Source organism: Anticarsia gemmatalis, chromosome 20 (genome assembly GCF_050436995.1).
Source record: "Anticarsia gemmatalis isolate Benzon Research Colony breed Stoneville strain chromosome 20, ilAntGemm2 primary, whole genome shotgun sequence".
In the NCBI taxonomy this organism is placed as follows: Eukaryota; Metazoa; Arthropoda; class Insecta; order Lepidoptera; family Erebidae; genus Anticarsia; species Anticarsia gemmatalis.
In genome coordinates, this window is record NC_134764.1 from 5,083,129 (window position 1) to 5,101,704 (window position 18,576).

An 18,576-nucleotide genomic window follows, 5' to 3' on the forward strand; every position below is an offset into this window, starting at 1 on the left:
GTTTTGTAACATTCGTGTGATTCTTGTTAAGCAAACTGCAAACATTATTTAAGTGTTACAACTGCAAGTTGGTAATGCTCTCACTTAATAAAATTCACTAAGCGAATAAATATAGTCAAATAACGAGCAATTTTTTGTTTAGGTAGAGGTAGAGTAGTTGGAATAAAGCTTAACAAATCCGACTAGCTACAGCGAGAGTTTGATTTGAATTTGTTTAGCAACTTTTATTGTTGCAAAACTTTTGTAATATGATGGAAGCCGTCTATTATTGTTATCCCGTAGATCCACGATTAAACCTAGACTACATCCAGTGTAAAATACCTCAAATCTTTCTCGGAATGGAGCGCAATTTTACCCTAGACTTACAGCGAAATCAGACTGTTAATGTAGTTTAATTCACTTATATACCAAGTCATATACCTAACATGCCAATGCAAAGACACCATTAGTCATAGGCGTCGATTGGCACACTCTTCACTCATTTACAATCGGCATTACCCACTTTAAGTACAGTACCATTCCTAAATCGGCGAGCGCGTCCGCCGCACACGATTCACATACAAATAGACCATACATACATACATACAAGACATACACACGCAAACTGGACACACATTTACATACACAAACGCAAGTTCCAATTGAATTAAGGGAAGTAAATTGACAGCCGTGCCCAAGCTACGGTAATTCGACTGTGCCGTGAAATGGTTTATGTTTCTACTGTTATTATAATTTGGCCAATAAATCTAATGCAATGACGTAAATCCAGGTGTCTGCTGACTATTTGCTGACACGAATTCAATAGGCTTGTGTGAATTTGTATTACGTATTTTATCATGGAATAAAATAATTGTACCTCCATCGGATAAAAGGTCTATCCGAATCTAATTTGATTCTATTTCTGCGATATTGCATCATTTTATTTATAAAAAGAATAAAGAAAATCTTGGTTTCTCGATATGGGGAGTATAATTTAGTACAGTAACAAATTTCAACTCTATCTTGAAATACATCAGTCGATTATTATCAGTCACTATTTTAAATTAATATTATAATTTGTTTGCCATCGACACGCTAAGAAGAAGATTATTACCAAAAGGGTTTCTATCAAAAGCAATACCACAGCAGTAAAGTGACGATTCAAAATAAACGCAATTGAATAGCCGTTGCCGAATGTGCAATAAAACAAAGGGCTAGCTGGCCCCTATCTATTTGCATACAGGGGCTACTGGAGCTTCAATGTTACAGGCGAGGGAGGGGAGACGCGGTGTAGAGGGGGGGACGGTGCATGTCCTGCCCCCAATCACCGGGATTATCGGATAAGTGACGTTCGTGGGGGGTAATTGTTCAAATATCGTGCTGGGGAATTTCACTGAGTAGCCCTTTATACGTTTTGTAAAAGAGTTGTATGTGGTAGTTAAGTATGTAGTGTTGCACCGGGCTCGCTTGTATGTTTTCTTAGATTATACTACGATTTACTACTACGAGATTATAATACGTGTGTGTTTGAAAAATAAGGATTATTGATACAAATCCTTTGTAATTTCGGTAAAAAAACATGAAGATATTACCAAAAACAGTAGTTTTAGATACTTAGCGACTTGAGTATTATCTGTTGTCGGTACTTGCTTATGACTGACGACATCGCTGATTCGTCATGATGAATGACCACTCAAATCTTTATTATTATATTATTTTCCTGTACAATCTTCCTCTTATGCTCTATATTGCTTACACGTGAGAAAACATGCGAACATTGTAGAAACCGTTAAACGGGTTTTAAAATTTTAATTCTCATAACAAGATTTCTTCATTTCAATTAACCCTCGTGGAATACGAAGAAATGTTTGAATGAAATCAATTCTCATTATTAAACGATTAGCCAGCATTTATTACGCACATGCCATTATATAGTATGCTTCATGTATAAAACATTTGTTATGAGTTAATTTTCTTCGCGTGATATGCAAGTTAATATGCAATGTAGATTCGTTGAGTCAGCTTCAATGTGACGCGACGCTTGAATCTCTCTTGAAACCGTAGGTCATCGTACTGGGGACAGTCTGAGCTCTGTTCAATTTCTAGCAAACACTACATTAGAGAAACATTAGAGTAATATTCGAAAAGAACACCAAACATGTAACAAGTTAGTATGCAGATTGGACCGACAATCTTAGCAGGAAATTCCACTAAAATCTTAAAACAATTACATAAAATATTGTTTAAATAACAATAACACGACGTAACAGGAAAATAATATCGACTTGTAAGATTACCTCAAACAAGGAGATTCACAAACTTTATAGCTTTATAATATGTTACAAATATTTTAGTTTTGTTCTCGTTCGAACGACTTGCGTGGGATGATGATATGGTAATAAGTGGCTACTATAATCTTTTTATTGTAAAATCGGCATTGGAATTTTATGAATACATTAAGGTTAAGATTTATTCTAAGCCGGAGGTGAATCTGATCTGCATCATACCATACAATTATGTCAGTGTGTCGCATCGCATACGAAACACATCGCTTGAACAACAACACTGTTATCTTTATTACCTTTGATTAATTATCCGCCATGTTTGATCTGATACACGTATGCAGATAACGTTTGTACAAGTTGTACGCCGAGAATACTTCCTTATCGAGTCTGATTAGTGATAGTTTCCTACAAAGATACGCATCTCTCAGGATGTGTGGCGCGGGAGCATCGAGTATTCTGTAGTCGAGTAGTCTAAAAACGTGCCAAGTGATTTCCGGTAGTATAAGCAGAGGGAACGTTAAAAAAAGCTTTCTATTCTAATCATTTTAATTAGTCCCCGAGACGCTCGTTCTAAAACCCATTCATGTATTAAACAATGCACTAATCTAATTCCGATCACGATGCAGCAAAATACCAAGTGAAATAACGAAATGAAACCGAACTTATTCGATCAGTGAAACGAAAACGAAACATGTTATAAAAATTCAAGATGATGAAGTTCAAATCGTTGTTCCGTAGAGGACCAAGCCAGGGGAAGCAGGAGTCCACCTTGAAGGGTGCTCCTTCGGTCTCCAGCCTCGACTCGAAGCACCATAAGGTCGCACCAGCTCGAGACAAGACGCTCAAAATCTTTGGGTCTAAGGAGAAGCTTCACAAGGCACATAAGAAGAAGGATTTAGGAAATAACAATGCTGTTCTAGAAGACCCTGAGCTGCGGGAGGTTTTGGGGGAGTATGAGGATGGGCAGGTTAGAGTGCATGACTATGGTAGTGCTGAGGAACTGGGCGGGTCGGTAGACGGGCGCGGGTCGCAGGAGTGCGTCAGTCTACCCGTCACTCTAAATGCCGATCACATGCCGGGCTTCCAGGAAGTGGAACTCAGGCCTAGAGTACCATCTGAGGTGAGTAACTGTATTGTACTTCTATGTATATAACTGTTTTTGTTCCTTGTTTTGAATTAAACATTTATTTAATGTGCCAACCGTTTGTTGATGTCAAAAGTTAACAGAACATTTCTGATTATGTTTTTAAATTATATCAGACTTGGCCGTTGTAGCTTGACACACTTTCTGGTAAAGATATAGAAATGAATATGAGTAATTATCTACGAGTTTCATGTTTACATTACAAGGTATTGTATTACTGTTTGCATTTGCATATCGCTCATTGTTTTTACTGTACACTTCGATAAATAGAAATACTGTTCAATGCAAGGCAAATTGCAGTCCTGGCGGCTATTATAGTGACCTTCAACATATTTTTATATGCGCCATAACTGTCTTTATATAAAAAAAAACTTTATAAATGATAACTTACGCACAAAATAACTATTCGTGGATCACAAACATGTTTCTTCCTTGTGGAAGTATGAACCAAAGAGAGGCTTAAGAGCACTTTAACGCTGTTTACGCTATTTATTAATATTGTATTGCAAACAATAAATAAAGAAAATACGAAAAATATTTTGAATTTGTAAACATGCGTAATTTAGTGACGGGAGCAGACGTCACAGAAAACATTTCACTTTAAAATAACAATGTTATTTTTATGAGAATTATCCTTACTACATAGCAGGAGTAATTGTGACGTATTTATGGGGGAACCCATGTTTACTATAATGTGTTATAGATAGTTAATGAAATCACTTGAACTTCAGGCGTCGTTAGCATCGGGAGTCCGGGAGATAGAGACGTTACGGCGAGAGCTGGAAGTCAGCGCGATGGAGCGAGCGCAGCTGCAGGCCAAGGTCGACGAGCTGCTGGAGAAGGCGTCTGAGGCAGAACGACTCAGAGCTGAACTGGATAGGTTGAAGGTACTATATCTTAACTTTTTTCTGGTGCATAGACTGAAAGAGCAGAGTGAATCAACGATTTGTGTGCGGCTAAGCGTCAATGAAATGGAATTGCTGATGCGGTTGAGAGTAAAAATGCTATAATCCGCCATTATCCGCGATGGATCTCGCCTGCAATTACAAGTATATTTGCTGAAGTTTTACCCTGTGAAGTAACTTAATTACTGATAATCGTGTTGTGGTTTGTGTTAGAGCGTGGAAGCGGAGCGCGAGGCAGCGCTGGAGCGGCTGGCGGACGAGAACGGAGCGCTGCGCGCGCGCCTGCGCGGCGTCGCGCACTCGCCGCTCTCCGACAGCGAGAAGCGGCAGCTGTTGCTCGCGCCCGCGCCGCGCCGCATGCACTCCTCCGCGCCCGCCTCCATCGCGCTCGCACACAATGTGAGCATACCCTTACTATACATATCGCTAAAATAAGTTTACCCTTAACTGCATTCAGCCGGCAGGCAATAGTTCCAATGTAAAGAAAACCTGAACGATTCAGGTCCTGAAGACAACCAGCTTTTCGACTAATTTTATATGATCCTTTTATTTTAAATCATAATGTGCAATAACTCTTAGAGCAAAAGTTCTGCGATCAAAATATAACTAGTTGGATCATTGTTAATACAAACTTTAACCAGTTACCACAGAAATCAAATGCCTCATCCAAAAACTTGAAACTTCTTTGAATAAGAATGTAATTGTCCAGGGGGAAGGCGACAGCGGCGAGGCGAGCACCCCGGAGTGGGACAAGCACTCGTCGTCGTCGCTCAGCGAGGTGTCGGTCGCGTGTCTGCAGGACCGCATACTACAGATGGAGGAGCACCAATATAGGTACAACATGAGACAACAATTAACTATTATCAAACTTAAAAACCCTCGTCGTCAGTTTGTCATGATTTTTAAGAATGGTTTTGATTCATATTGCCTCTAGGCAAATCGCTTTCCATATGTCTCTGCCTACTCCTACGGTAAGAAGGCATGATTGAAAGTGGTATGAATATTCCCATTGGTCGTATAGAATACGAAATGTACTTCAACCCAAGCTTAATTTGGTTTCAAAACATCTTAGAAGTAGACACATAAGTAGGGTCCAAAAAACAAATTACTTACTCAGTTCTTTAATCACCGTTTCCTATTTAACTTGCAGTACAAGTGAAGAGCTACAAGCGACGCTAGCCGAGCTGGCTGACTTACAGTCGCAGCTGGCCGACGCTCACGCCGACAACGAACGGCTCGCCGACGAGAAACAAGTGCTGCTCGAGTCTCTCTGTAGACAGACTGAGAAGCTTGAAGATAGTCGCACTAAGGTAATTTAAAAACTTATTTATTTAGCTAGATATGCATATCTAATATGCTGAGTTTGCCTTTTGAACGTGTTTCCTGGTACCTCTATTATCCTCATAATAGAGGTAGTAAACCAGGAACTTTTAAGTTTCAGCATCCTCATGCTGAAACTTAAAAAATTACAGTATGGAAAAGAGCTTCAGTTTGGGAGTTACGAAGTTTGGAGGCATTCTGAAAATGGACAACAAATTTAATCTTTACTGATTTTTTTGTATGTTTCGTATATCAGTCCAGCCTTTTTTTCAACTATGTCAGAGTGTTCTCTTTCGTAAAACAAGAAAAATATCTTCGTCGCAACTATTTCCCAGAAACTGATGAGCATTATTTCTGTAACGAATTCTAATTAAATGATTATTTTGTTAAAGGTGGACACTCTTCAAGAACTACTTCTTCGTGAGGGTGTGGAGCCGGAGACGTTAGTGTCTGGCGACCCTGACCAACAGCTGCTAGCAGTACTCAAGGTAAACAGTTAAAGCACATAAAATAGAAGGCAGTCCTAATCCGACCTTTATCGGCGACCTTTTAACTTATAAATTTACTAGCTTCTACCCGCGACTGCGTCCGCCTGAAAACATGTCCTGGGACAAAAAGTATCTAACTAATTAATCCAGGCTATAAATTATCTGTGTACCAAATTTCATCATACTGTTAAATAGTTGCGGCATAATTGAGTAACAAACGTTTTAACATCCAAACTTATTTTTTTTACTTTACTTCGAAGTAAGATTCTTCTTAAGTGGCTTTATTGTAATATTTAATGGCATTATATACCTTATTGCCCTACGAATTAAGTTGTTTATGGTGTAGGTGTCTCAAGAAGAGCGTCGACATCTTCTGACGAAGCAGGAGCAGCTGGAGGCCGAGCTGACTGAGACCAAGACTGCGTTGGAGGAGAAAACCAAAGAGAATGAAACACTCGCAGAGAGAGTGCGGTAATTATTTACATCCAATTTTTTTTTAACCACTTTATTTCGAGTCAGTGATTGGCTATAGTACAAAAGTTTTAAAGAAGGCAGAAGTTTCAAAGCATTGGCAAAAGGTCGTATTTTAAAATCTCGTCATACTTTATGATAAAGAAACCTTGCCACTATTCTGTAAACGTCAATTTATGTAAAAATTTGTTATCTCAGTGTTCCAATCACTATGGATCGTCACGATAATTAAGTGATGTTTATCTAAACGCAATTAAATTCTGAATTTAATAAGAAACTGATTTTAATCACTCTGTACCCGATAATTATAATTTTTATACCTTGTAATTTGCTACTGAATAAGGTAGGTATGGAAATGTTCAATGTCTTTGACGCTTAAAACAATAGCTTTATTTATGTAGGAGAATATTTGCACGCATACATTTGACTTATAATTAGTATATTAGGAATATGCAGTTCCCTTTAAATTATAGTTAGATTGATCATGTCTATGTTACGTCTGACCAATATATTATCCTTTGAGTTTTCTACTAAAAAATGATTACTTAAGTGTTAAATTTAGATTTGGGGAGCTCTTCTACGAAAATCTTTACTAGAAAGTCTTATCGTCGGAGGCCAGGCTTGTTAAGTCGATCATCTGTCCCATCGCGATATGAGTTTAATTGAATATAGACAGCACTTACGTATTCCCTTTTGCTACTTAAAACAAGCTATCACGAACCTGACCAGTTCCAATAACACAGGCCTAAAGTCCATCAAGAATACATTATTCTGTCTCATTCACATTCATTAGATTATCAATGAACTATAGTTCACACTCATTAGACTATAGTGTATAATTAACTATAATATTGTCTCTTTCCTCCGTAGTGTGTTGGAAGGCAACGTGGAGCGCGCGGAAAGCGAGCGCGTGCAACTGGAGCACGAGGCGGAGTCCGCGCGGGAACAGGCTGCGACGAGACAGCATCAGATCGCCACCCTCACGGACCTGCTCGACGCCGCCAAGGCTAAGGTGAGCTTAGTAAGTCTATGCTACACGAAATAGTTTTAATACACTTTCTTATAATATGTTATTTTACTCTTTGTTTTTGTTTGTATGTATAGTTAGGAGGGGTCGGTAGTGTATGCGACTGCCGCGCAAGAGGTCTCAGGTTCGAATCCTGGGTCGGCCAAAAAGTCTTTTATAAGATTTTCTGTTTTAAAAATTCTCAGAGATTGCCCGGAGTTAGGAACTTGAGGTCTGTCAATGAAACTCGCCGCCGTAGCCGAGATCGGCCAGGACGACATCACATCATCATAGTTAGGAGGCTTTTATTGATTGAGGTTATATTTACCGATCAACTAGATGATACCGATTAACGGATATTCACGGTGACAGACAGACAGACAGACAGATCTTTGGGCTTTGTTTTTTTAGTAAATAAAGACATTGAGTCGTCGTCGACTATACCGCTGAAATGCGATTGGCAACATTCGTTTTCTTCAATAATTTTGTGAGCAACCAGCATTTTGTCCAAAACATTTAATACATTCTGTTCTCTTCTTACATTAGTTGGAGGAGCGTGCGGGCGCGGCGGCAGGGGCAGCAGAGTTGGAGGCAGCGGCAGCGGCGGCGCGACGTGACGCCGACGCGGCCGCCGCGCGCGCACTGTCGCTCGCCGACAGACTCGCGCATGCGCAGAGACAACTCGACAAGGCACACTTTGATGCCAGGAAACTGCATGATGATGCACTGGTATGTACACGATGCACACGTACATTACCTAGCGATGATAATTCCCGAAAATGCAATAAAAGTCCATTGTGCTTCAGTCATTTGACTGATGTTTACGCCACAATTTGGGTGTTCTCTGAAATAACCTTCTTGTTTTCCACCAGTTTCTCTTCATCACATCCTAACGTTCCTTAACGTGAATTAATGTCTTTGGTATGACATTAATGTAAGCGATTTCATCATGATTGTAAAGTTGTAATATACCTACTTAATAATAAATTGTCCATTGTTAGGTATCAAGAAACAACGCAAAATCAACGATATCAGAGTTGGAGTTCCAAATCGAGCAGCTGCGTCAAGAGAAGACCGCCATGCAGGGAGAACTGAAGACGTTGCAGGACAACGTTGATGAACTGCAGATACAAGTTAGTAACACGTTTTAACATTAAAGTGGAGTTCAAGTCCTTATTTTGGGGATTATTGTATTTAGGATAATATATTTTTGACATCTTAAGGGGATATTATATGTTCAGAACTGCAACCCATTTAGTCGAAAATATTGCATTAATTTGTCATTATAGACACGAGACAAGGCACAGAATTTCGGCATAATCCAGCTGTAGCTTATGTCCGTTGAATTTGTTTGTATGTCTGTATTGTTGATTATTAACGAATAAGTAACGAAAAATAAACCCAGTTTTCCAGGTCATCTGGAAACTATAGGCGCTGATCGTTGTCATGTTGTTGACCATAGCTTCGGTTTAAAATGTTTTGTTCCTTTTTCAAGGTGCAAGTGGCATCAGACGAGAAGTTAGCGCTAATGTCTCGAGCAGGCGAGGCGCTGGCGAGAGTCGCAGATCTCGAGAGACAACTGCAAGACGCTAGAGCGAGACACGCACAACTTTCCAGGGATCGGGAAAGAGATGTATGTATTCCTTCAGTTTCTACCTTCACTAACTTTTTGTTCGGAGTTTTGTTTTAGTTTGATGGTGGTATAATGGTTTCCATGGGATTTAGATGTTTATTTTAGGTATATTCTTACCCTCTTATTAATAAACACACAACAAGTATGTTTTCTCTTTTTCATTTCGCTAAGGAATGAAAGAAACAAAACACTTTATAAACCTTTCATAACTGCATATATTTTTATTAATAAGAGGGTTAGCCTTTTGGTTTGGTGCTTAACAATTATTTGATCGTAACAATACTCCTAAAACCGGAAACAACAAAAATTTACTTAAAACGACCAAAAAAATTGTCCAACAAGATGATAAATTTATTTTTCTATAGAATCTCAATTTCCCAGATTTTTGGTTCTATATTGACATCAAAATCATATTGTTCCTTTTTTCTGAATCTAGGAAGCAGAATGGAAACAATTCCAAAGCGACCTGTTAATGACGGTGCGTGTGGCCAATGACTTCAAGACAGAAGCGCAAAGGGAGCTGGAGCGTCTCGTCTCAGAGAACAAAATAGCAAGAGACCGTATACGACTGCTCGAAGACCAGATGCACTCACTCAAAGGTAAGATTTGCTATATAAATGTTAACACTTGTGGGTTTTAAAGCAAAGAACTACACGCAAAATTGTATTTAATAGGACTGTGAATAAGGTTTCAAATGTCAATTTGTATTTTCTGCACGGATTTTTGGGGATATTATTGTGATTTCATAGTTTATGAATTAAGTTTATTTTGGGACAAATAGAAGTGATTATGCTTTTATTATATAGCTATAGGGTTAAATATATACTATAATTGCTTAACGGGTTCCCAGCATGTAATATTTTCTTGCTAATTTTTTTTTGCTGAATTGTATTCGCTAGTTGGTCAGAACGGAATTAGGCAATATCTGTTTTCAATTATATTGTCTGCGATAAAACCCTCAAGCAAAACCGTTGCATGTGTATGACAGGTAGATTTGACAGTAGTTCGAAGTATTTTAACATTTTATACTCTATGCTTTGTATTTTTGCAAATGGAAGCACTTTTAAAATGTTCAATAATAGTTAATTTGAAGCTACGCCAAAAAGCATTAAAGTAAATCCTTTGAGCTTGCAGATTTAAACAAAATATTGCATGTAAATAAAAACAAGAAATAAAACACAAAACAAATCTTGATCCATTAAACAGTCAGGCAGAATTAACAAGCATTCTCATGCACTAATTCTGTGTAAAAAGCTTTCAATATTAGACGTATCACATTAACTAACATATACAGTGAAATACCATCAATGTCTAATCACAATTTGATGTACAACACAGGTATTGACAGGTCGGAATCTGTGGATAGCGTTTATTCAGACGATAATACAGAATATAAGCAATCGGATTCTATGGACTCGCAAATCGATGATATAAACTCTAATGTATTTAAAAGTATACGAACAAGATATTTATCGAGAGTACATAATGTGACTGACAATCCAGTGAAAGATAGTATTGTGGATCAAGCTTTCTTTAGATCTAACAGTGTTACTGAGTTAGTGACAGACTTGGATGAACCTACTTTCAAAATCGATATAAAGAACGTCACTACAAGCGAAACGAATGACGATGATAGTCAACTATCGAGTCAACGATCATCAGACGAATTTTCGAGAACAGTGTTAGCTGAAGCGGTCTTACCTCCTTTTGAAGGTAAGGAGTTGAAAAGACAAGACGCTATTGACCTAACTGATGACAAAGATCCACCAGTGGATTATCCTGATAATCTAATCGATCTGAACTCTAGTTTTAGATTAGTTAAATCAGAATCTAGTTACACACCTAAACCTAGAGAGCATACCATATTTAGTAGAAGTCTTTCAGGGACTTTCAAAGGTAAACCAAAGGCGATTAGTATGGATAATTTGAATAGAAGCGAAGAATACAAAGATGCTCTAAATGAGGCTACGAGTATAGAGTTCCTAAATGTTATTAATGAAAGTGAAAATTCACTTTACACAGAGGGATCTGACAGTGTTTTCACGTCACCTATTGAGAAAAACAATAACAAAATTGATCAGATATTTGAAGCTAATAATAATGATGTAAAAACCGATATTCCCGTTGTTAAAGCCGAAGAGATATTACCTTTCCCTTATCCAGATGATATTAAAAAAGCCCCTATTGATATGATTCAACCATTGAGAGGAGAAATTGATGATAAGGTTGGAAAGCAATTTCAAAAAGTGAATGAAGAATTGAAATTGACATTCAAAGCGGCTATAGAAAGGATTATTGGAAACAATAGGATCAAAAGAGCTGCTTCTATACCAAAAACACTACAAAAGAACGAAACCCAAAGTGACTCTGAACCCGTTTCTATTTCTATAGATGATACAGATAATAATATTAGTATAGTTCCATCTAGTCTTTTAAAGTTACCAGAGAGTGAGCCCAAACAAGATATTAAACCTGTAGTTGTAGATACCAAAGAAAATGTAGATAATAAAATAACCACAGATCTAACTATTCCCAGTACTAAAGATGAAAGTGGGAGTTCCTCCCCACAAATTATAGAAGAAACTATACCTTCTAAAACAGAACTGCCTATAGACGACAACGTTAGTTACCATTTAAAAATAAACACCCCAGATATAGACGATAGTATACCAAAGATAGTTTCAATGCAAAGTAATCCTAATATTAATATGAATAGAGTTGCAACTCCTTTGCAAACTTTCATGGCTCCTATTAAAATAGGTAACGGCAATATTGCACATGCGCCTCCAATCATTATAAGTCCTGTATTAATACAGCCAGTGTTTTTCAAACCAATGGCTGTTCAGGAACCACCTGCGGTAGAACAAAAGCCGGAGGTTAAAAAAGCAACAGTATATTATAATGATATTGATCAAGTTGCTACTGAAGCCAAAAGTGAGGCTAAAACTAACCCTGATAGTAGTACTGATAAACTAACTGAAGCGAAAAAGGTTGAAGACAGTAAAAAGAAAGGTCTCTATCAAAAGAATTCTAAAGCAAAAGCATTACCTTTCTTGTCGTGGAAATCTTTTGGATCCAACGACAGTCTTGCTGAGTCCAGAACGCCTTCACCAAGTAAAAATATAACTAAGCCTTTAGATCTTCCAAAACCTGAACCAAAGACTACAAAACTTCCATCAAAGTTTTTCGAGCCAGTGAAACCACTAGAACCACCCAAAACTGTTGGTAAACTGTCCAAAACCCCACAATTTCTGATTGAGAATCAATATTATCAACCTGTAGATACAGCTCCGCTCGTTACAAATCCCACACAAAACATTACAAAACCGAAACCTGCAGAAAATATCAAAGAAGATTTACCCATTCTTCAAACAAATCCATTCCTTCAACCGCCGCCAGTTATTTATAGGAGACATTCTGAACAAGAGAATGTTTACGAAGAAATAGGACCAGTGATCTCTGAATTGATAGCCAAAGATAAAGGTAATAATATCGCTGACGATGAAAAAATCTCCAACAAAAATCAAAACGCTACAGAAGAATTTGCGGCAGTAACTAGGGAAGAACTGCTCAAAGTACCGAGAAGAGTTAAGAAGCCTAAAAGAGATGATAGGTTTTCAAAATCGATATCAGTAGATTTTGCATTATTATCTGGAGAAGTCAGTGACAACACAGCAGTTATAAAAGAAATGGCTAGCATTACCAAATCTGTGATAAGTCTGTCTAGAGCGCCAAGCGCTAAGGACATACCAAAGAAGCCTACGGGAGCTATAGGGGAGATCGTTCAAAACTTGGACAAGAAATCTACCGAAGTAAAAGAAGTACCGTTGAGGAAATTTTCTTTGCAAAATCAGAGTTCGCCAAGTATAGACACGAATACTGGTTCGTTGCCGAGACAAAAGCCGTACTGGAAGACTCAAGAGCACAAGCGATTGTCGCACCCTCTCAGGTCGTTGAAAGATCCACCGCCGCGTCGTCCGCTACGTAAGTGACGCTTTTGTGAAAGGAAGCTAAACGTCGCGTGTGAAATGTGTAAATAACTCGTATACATGTATGGAAACATATTGTCGTGTGTTGTGAGTTTCATACGGTGGCGGCGAGGTGATGGTTATTGTGTTTTTATATGTGTTTGTTATATAATTAATGTTTTGGATGCATTTAACATGATGGGCATACAGTTCAAAGCATTATTCAATGTTTAAAACTATGTATATTCCTACTTCTATACGCATCTAAAACTTTAGTTATCTTTTTGTCACATCATTGTAAAACCATTTTGTTATAACACCAAACAAACCAAAAACCAAATATCAAAAATTCCATGGACAAAAAATAAAAATCATAAACTATTTGTTAATACTGGTTGAGGATATATTTATGGCTGCATGCCATAAACAGGTTTAGGTACGAACTTAAAATAGCATGGACAACATAAAAAGACACCATTCATAAAATCAGCATGGTTTTAAAACACATTTTAGTTTTGTATCGGTGAAGGGTAAAAACGTAAAAAACAGACTTAAATACTGGAATTTAAGGCTAAGATTGAAGACAACCTGAAGTTATTATGTTTGTCAAGGGTATAATGTTATATGTCCTTGTGCAGCTATACCGCCACGCACGGAGGAGACGCCACCGCCCCCGCCCTTGCTCACCAGTGCTTCGCTGCAAGATATCATGGCGACGGCAGCGTCACATAGGAGAACCAAAGGTATGAATGAACTTTGTATTTTTACAACTTTATTTTTTAAAACTACAAATGTCTAAACATATATATTGTTTACCTTTTTGGGACGCACGATGGACTTTTAGCGTAATTAACGACACACTAGTAATGTTATAAATCCATACTAATATTATAAGTGCGAAAGTAACTCTGTCTGTCTGTCTGTCTGTCTGTCTGTCTGCTACTCAATCACGTCTAAACTACTGAACCAATTTGCACGAAATTTGTATGGAGATATTTTGATACCCGAGAAAGGACATAGGCTACTTTTTACCCCGGGAAAATGACGCATTTCCTGGGAAAATTCTGAAAATTCGCGAAAAATCAATATTATCATGACATTGAATTAACAAAATTCCGTTGCCATGGCAACTGTTTTAATGGCGGATATGCCTTAGCGCGACTTCGTTATACTAAGAGATATAAATAATTTTGAGAATATTTTTCGTGAAAAAAAAAGCATATTTTATATCATCACGCTACGACCAATAGGAGCAGAGTAGGTAACAGTAAAAAGTGTTACAAAAATATGGAAAATTCTGACCCATTCTCTCTTATATGACGCAAGCGAAGTTGCGCGGGTCAGCTAGTATTTCTATATCCACGAAAATACTCGATTCTGGCTGTCTCCACTTTGTATACAATTTTGTCTGCTCGTAATACCGAATTAGTCAATCAATTGTGGTATTCTATTTATAGGAATAACGTTATGTCTAACAAGGGATCAAATTTACGCAGCCAAATAATGTGGATTTAATATTGTTTTCAGGTGTGAGTCGCCAAGACTCCCGTTTATCGGTAAAGTCACTTATAGAAAGTATAGAGAACGCGGCGAAGGCAGCTAAGCAACAGTCGCCGGCTTCCACTCCGGTTGGAGAATGGCCACAAGTATGTATCACACTACTAAAAAAATCTAATCAATGACCAACTGTTTTTGCGTCCAATATTTTTTTTGACATGTAACTTGAAATTGAAGTCTTCTTCCAAAATAACTGTGTCAAACGCAATTATGAAAATTTTTATCTACCTATTTTAACCTCCACAACGATTAACCTCAAGGGGAGGATTGTCATTCTGTCACCAATTTTCTAATATCACCTCCTTTTATTCAGCAAACGTGCACAGTAGGCGTGACCACGACCACAACGACGAACAACATAAAGAACGGCATAGCTGACTCGACGGCGCCGACCAACGGCATCGCAGCCACCAGCTACTCCAAGCCGCCGCCAGCGAGGGGCACCAGACCTTCACCGATCACCACAGGTCAGTTGCACAACAGTATTATAGACTGGTTTTATAGAACACGCTTAAAAACTGCGCGATTGGTAAGCGTAAATTATAAGCGAGCGTTTTTCGCTCGCGGTTAGCAAGCGTAACTTAAGAGTCGACGCTTTTCGCATGCATCTATATGCAGGTCTAATAATATAACAATGAAATAAAGTGTTTCGCTCGCTCCGCTTACTACTTGCATGATTTATAAGCGTGATTCTAAAACCAGTCTTTTGTATTATGTGAATTGCATGATGTAACCGACCTTTGTAATAATGGAATGATTAAAATTTAGGTGCAGATGGTATGACAATATTTTTACTTTGTGTATACGCTCGACTTATGAAAAGTAGCATGATTTTGATGTAATTCGTTTTGCTCTGCTAGTTTAAAGTCTATTTCGCTAGAAGTGTTATAACTTCTGAAGATATCTTTCTTCTATGCAAGCTAAGTGCAAAGCAAACAAAATAAATATAACTTAACAGACACGAAAGTATACCACATTTTTTATTTCTCTTATTATGCAAGACGCCAAAATTTTACTGTAAACAATTTCTAAATACAGATGTATAGAAAACACCTCAACTTATATTTAGTTTATACCTTCAAACCTGACAAACAGACTGACATATGTTCTTATACAAATACCGTTTATTCCTTCTGCAAATGTCAAGCAATGTAATATCTATAATCGGCTACATATAATCGCATGAGACGCTTATTGTTTACAGCATGGCAGCATGAGAGAGGCGCGTAGCCGACTCGAGCCCTTGCCTTAACTAATAACGCTATCCGTTGTGTGCGTCCACACTAATTTATTTATACCATAGCTCTATTACATGCATGCATGCCTATAAGACTTTTATTTATACCTATACCCTTTATTTACTCTTAATTTTTGTTAATGATTCCTCTCTGTGCATGTGAAGTGATTTTCTTCGTTGAATTTTGTATATGTAAATTATTTTCTGTTGTAATGTTGTAAACGAAATATTCCTTTATAAGCTTCGTTAAACGTAGTTTCCTTAAATGTATATCAAATAAATTAACGCTAATAGATGTTTAATATTTGAAGTATTGCAAAAGTCTCCAATATTGCGATTTAAAAGCACGTATACGCACTTTCGTTACGTGCAATCGTACGGTACTATCGCACGTAAAATGCTATTGCATGGAATAACAATAATTTGCGCTGAATGCTACACCTACCGCAGTCCTTTATATTTACAACCACTGACTGCTTGCTAATTTAAATAAATTTATATTATATAACTACTTGTACTAACAAATGTATTAAAAACAATACGGTGTTGGAAATTCCCTATTTTGGACAATGGAAAAAGATAATTTGTGTAACATCACCTCGAACTTGGGAGTCGGTGTCACACCGCAGTGTTTGTGTTTACATTGAAATATCTCCATATCATAATAATACGATTGTATGGATGTATTTCACTCATATACTTACCGCACACGGATTTGCTAAAATCAAATAGGTCTTATGCCACCAAAAAAATTTTGTATTTCCTCAAAATGATAATAACATTTCAAGTTTAGCTTTTAAATGGGTTCTAGATTTTTCGTCTTGCAAGAAAATAACGTCTTTAGTTACTGCTACTTTGTTAAATGGATTATTAGATTTGTTTCGATCCAAAGAGCCAAAAGTTCTGTCTATTTGGTTCTAAAAGGCTCATGAGTATGTCTTTTCCAATCCTTCTATGAGGTAATATCGCGAAAAAATGATCTTAATATGCCATAACAAGTCCGTGTAGTGGTAGTATAGCTTGCGTTGACTGTGTGTAACGTGCGTTGGCTGGGGGGTAGAGCCGGCGGCGGGCGGCAACATCCCCGACGAGCAGCGCGCGCTGCAGTCGCTGCAGCAGAAGGCCATCGAGTCCTTCGTGCGCAGGAACAGCTATGGCGATATCTGTGAGTACCACACCCCAGGGGGAACTATGGGAACGAATGCGATCTTTAAACTGCGGTAAATTATTAAGACCGTAGTGCTTTACAAGTATTAAGCGCTATCGAGGCTTATATACGAAGCAATAGGGTCTTAAATGTATGACAAGTGCGTGGGTACCGCTTAATATACGAAACGGATCATAAATGCTACGTTTCGTGTCCAAATGCTCATATTGTGACGTAATTATGTTCGCTTTGAGACGCATCATGATTAAGTTTGTTGATTGAGTCATTGGGATTCATGACTATATAGAATGGACTAAAGTTGTATGCAGGAGAATACAGTTACTGCTTCTAAAAAAACTAAACTCAGCTTATAAATGTTTGCATGTAAATGTCACACCATTAATAAAACAACACCGTCTATTTAACGGAAATTATACATTGACATGGTCTTCTCTCATAACAAAACAAAAGACCGGGGAAAAATTACACTAATTTATCTTTTATTTAGAAGTTTTGAGTGATTTGAGCAAGCTTTTCGTGGATTTAACTTATTATTTATGGTGTAGGTGAACGCAAGGATCCTTTGAACGCACTTCAAGTAAAGAACGGGGGCTCGAAGCGCAACGCACTGCTCAAGTGGTGTCAGCAGAAAACCATGGGATACAACAACATCGATATTACTAACTTTAGGTAAAACTACCATCTCCTTGATTGTATTTTGTAAACATCCACGATATTTTGTAAACATATTCGTTTAACTTGAATACTAGTGATGATTTTGAGTCAATGTGTGCTTGTTAAAAAATTAAAAAATGAGTATTAGTCTAGAATTTATTCCACTATTTATAAAAAGAAAAGATAAAGATGTCAAAAAAATACAAAACGCAAATTTAATGTCGTTAAGATGTAAGCAAATACCAAAAGACTTAGCTAGATTTAAATTACAAGAGAATTTTCTTACTTTACACTTCAACAAGACTCAGAAATCGATTCACCGGTTACATACTCTCCGCTTAGACCATCCAAAATCCTATCAAGAAAAGACATACATTCTCCAAAAAGCAATACACTTATCTTAATATATATCATTGTGTCCTACAGTTCGTCCTGGAACGACGGTCTAGCACTATGCGCGCTGCTGCACTCGTACCTGGGCGACGCGCGCGTGCCGTACTCCACGCTGTCGCCGCACGACAAGCGCACCAACTTCTCCGTCGCCTTCGCCGCTGCTGAATCCGTTGGCATACCTACCACGCTGGTCAGTATAGCTTTACCTTTTATATTGTTAACTTTACAATAAATTTCCTTTTTTATCAATCGAGAGAAGCTACATATGGTTTTATAAAATTGTTCCATAAACTTTAACCAATATTTGAAATCGTCAAAGTATTTTTTATCTACCAAGGTTTTAAAAAAGCTGTGGCTTCTTGAGAAGA

General features: G+C 37.7%; 1 protein-coding gene across 12 annotated transcripts in view; it reads left to right on the forward strand.

Annotated features, from left to right (window-relative positions):
• LOC142981622 (uncharacterized) overlaps window positions 1–18,576 on the forward strand; it is a 54,058-nt gene that overhangs the window by 32,386 nt on the left and 3,096 nt on the right. For 5 of the 12 annotated variants that reach the window (XM_076127650.1, XM_076127652.1, XM_076127651.1 and 2 more), the window contains exons 2-20: window positions 2,891–3,384; window positions 4,140–4,295; window positions 4,527–4,712; window positions 5,023–5,147; window positions 5,464–5,623; window positions 6,026–6,121; window positions 6,468–6,592; window positions 7,463–7,613; window positions 8,145–8,327; window positions 8,600–8,731; window positions 9,094–9,231; window positions 9,668–9,830; window positions 10,570–13,215; window positions 13,838–13,942; window positions 14,727–14,845; window positions 15,070–15,223; window positions 17,054–17,158; window positions 17,707–17,830; window positions 18,242–18,398. In XM_076127650.1, the coding sequence (XP_075983765.1) occupies window positions 2,974–3,384; window positions 4,140–4,295; window positions 4,527–4,712; window positions 5,023–5,147; window positions 5,464–5,623; window positions 6,026–6,121; window positions 6,468–6,592; window positions 7,463–7,613; window positions 8,145–8,327; window positions 8,600–8,731; window positions 9,094–9,231; window positions 9,668–9,830; window positions 10,570–13,215; window positions 13,838–13,942; window positions 14,727–14,845; window positions 15,070–15,223; window positions 17,054–17,158; window positions 17,707–17,830; window positions 18,242–18,398 (5,436 nt within the window). In that variant the 5' untranslated portion in view covers window positions 2,891–2,973. The other 7 variants (XM_076127643.1, XM_076127642.1, XM_076127644.1 and 4 more) reach the window with 4 other exon arrangements.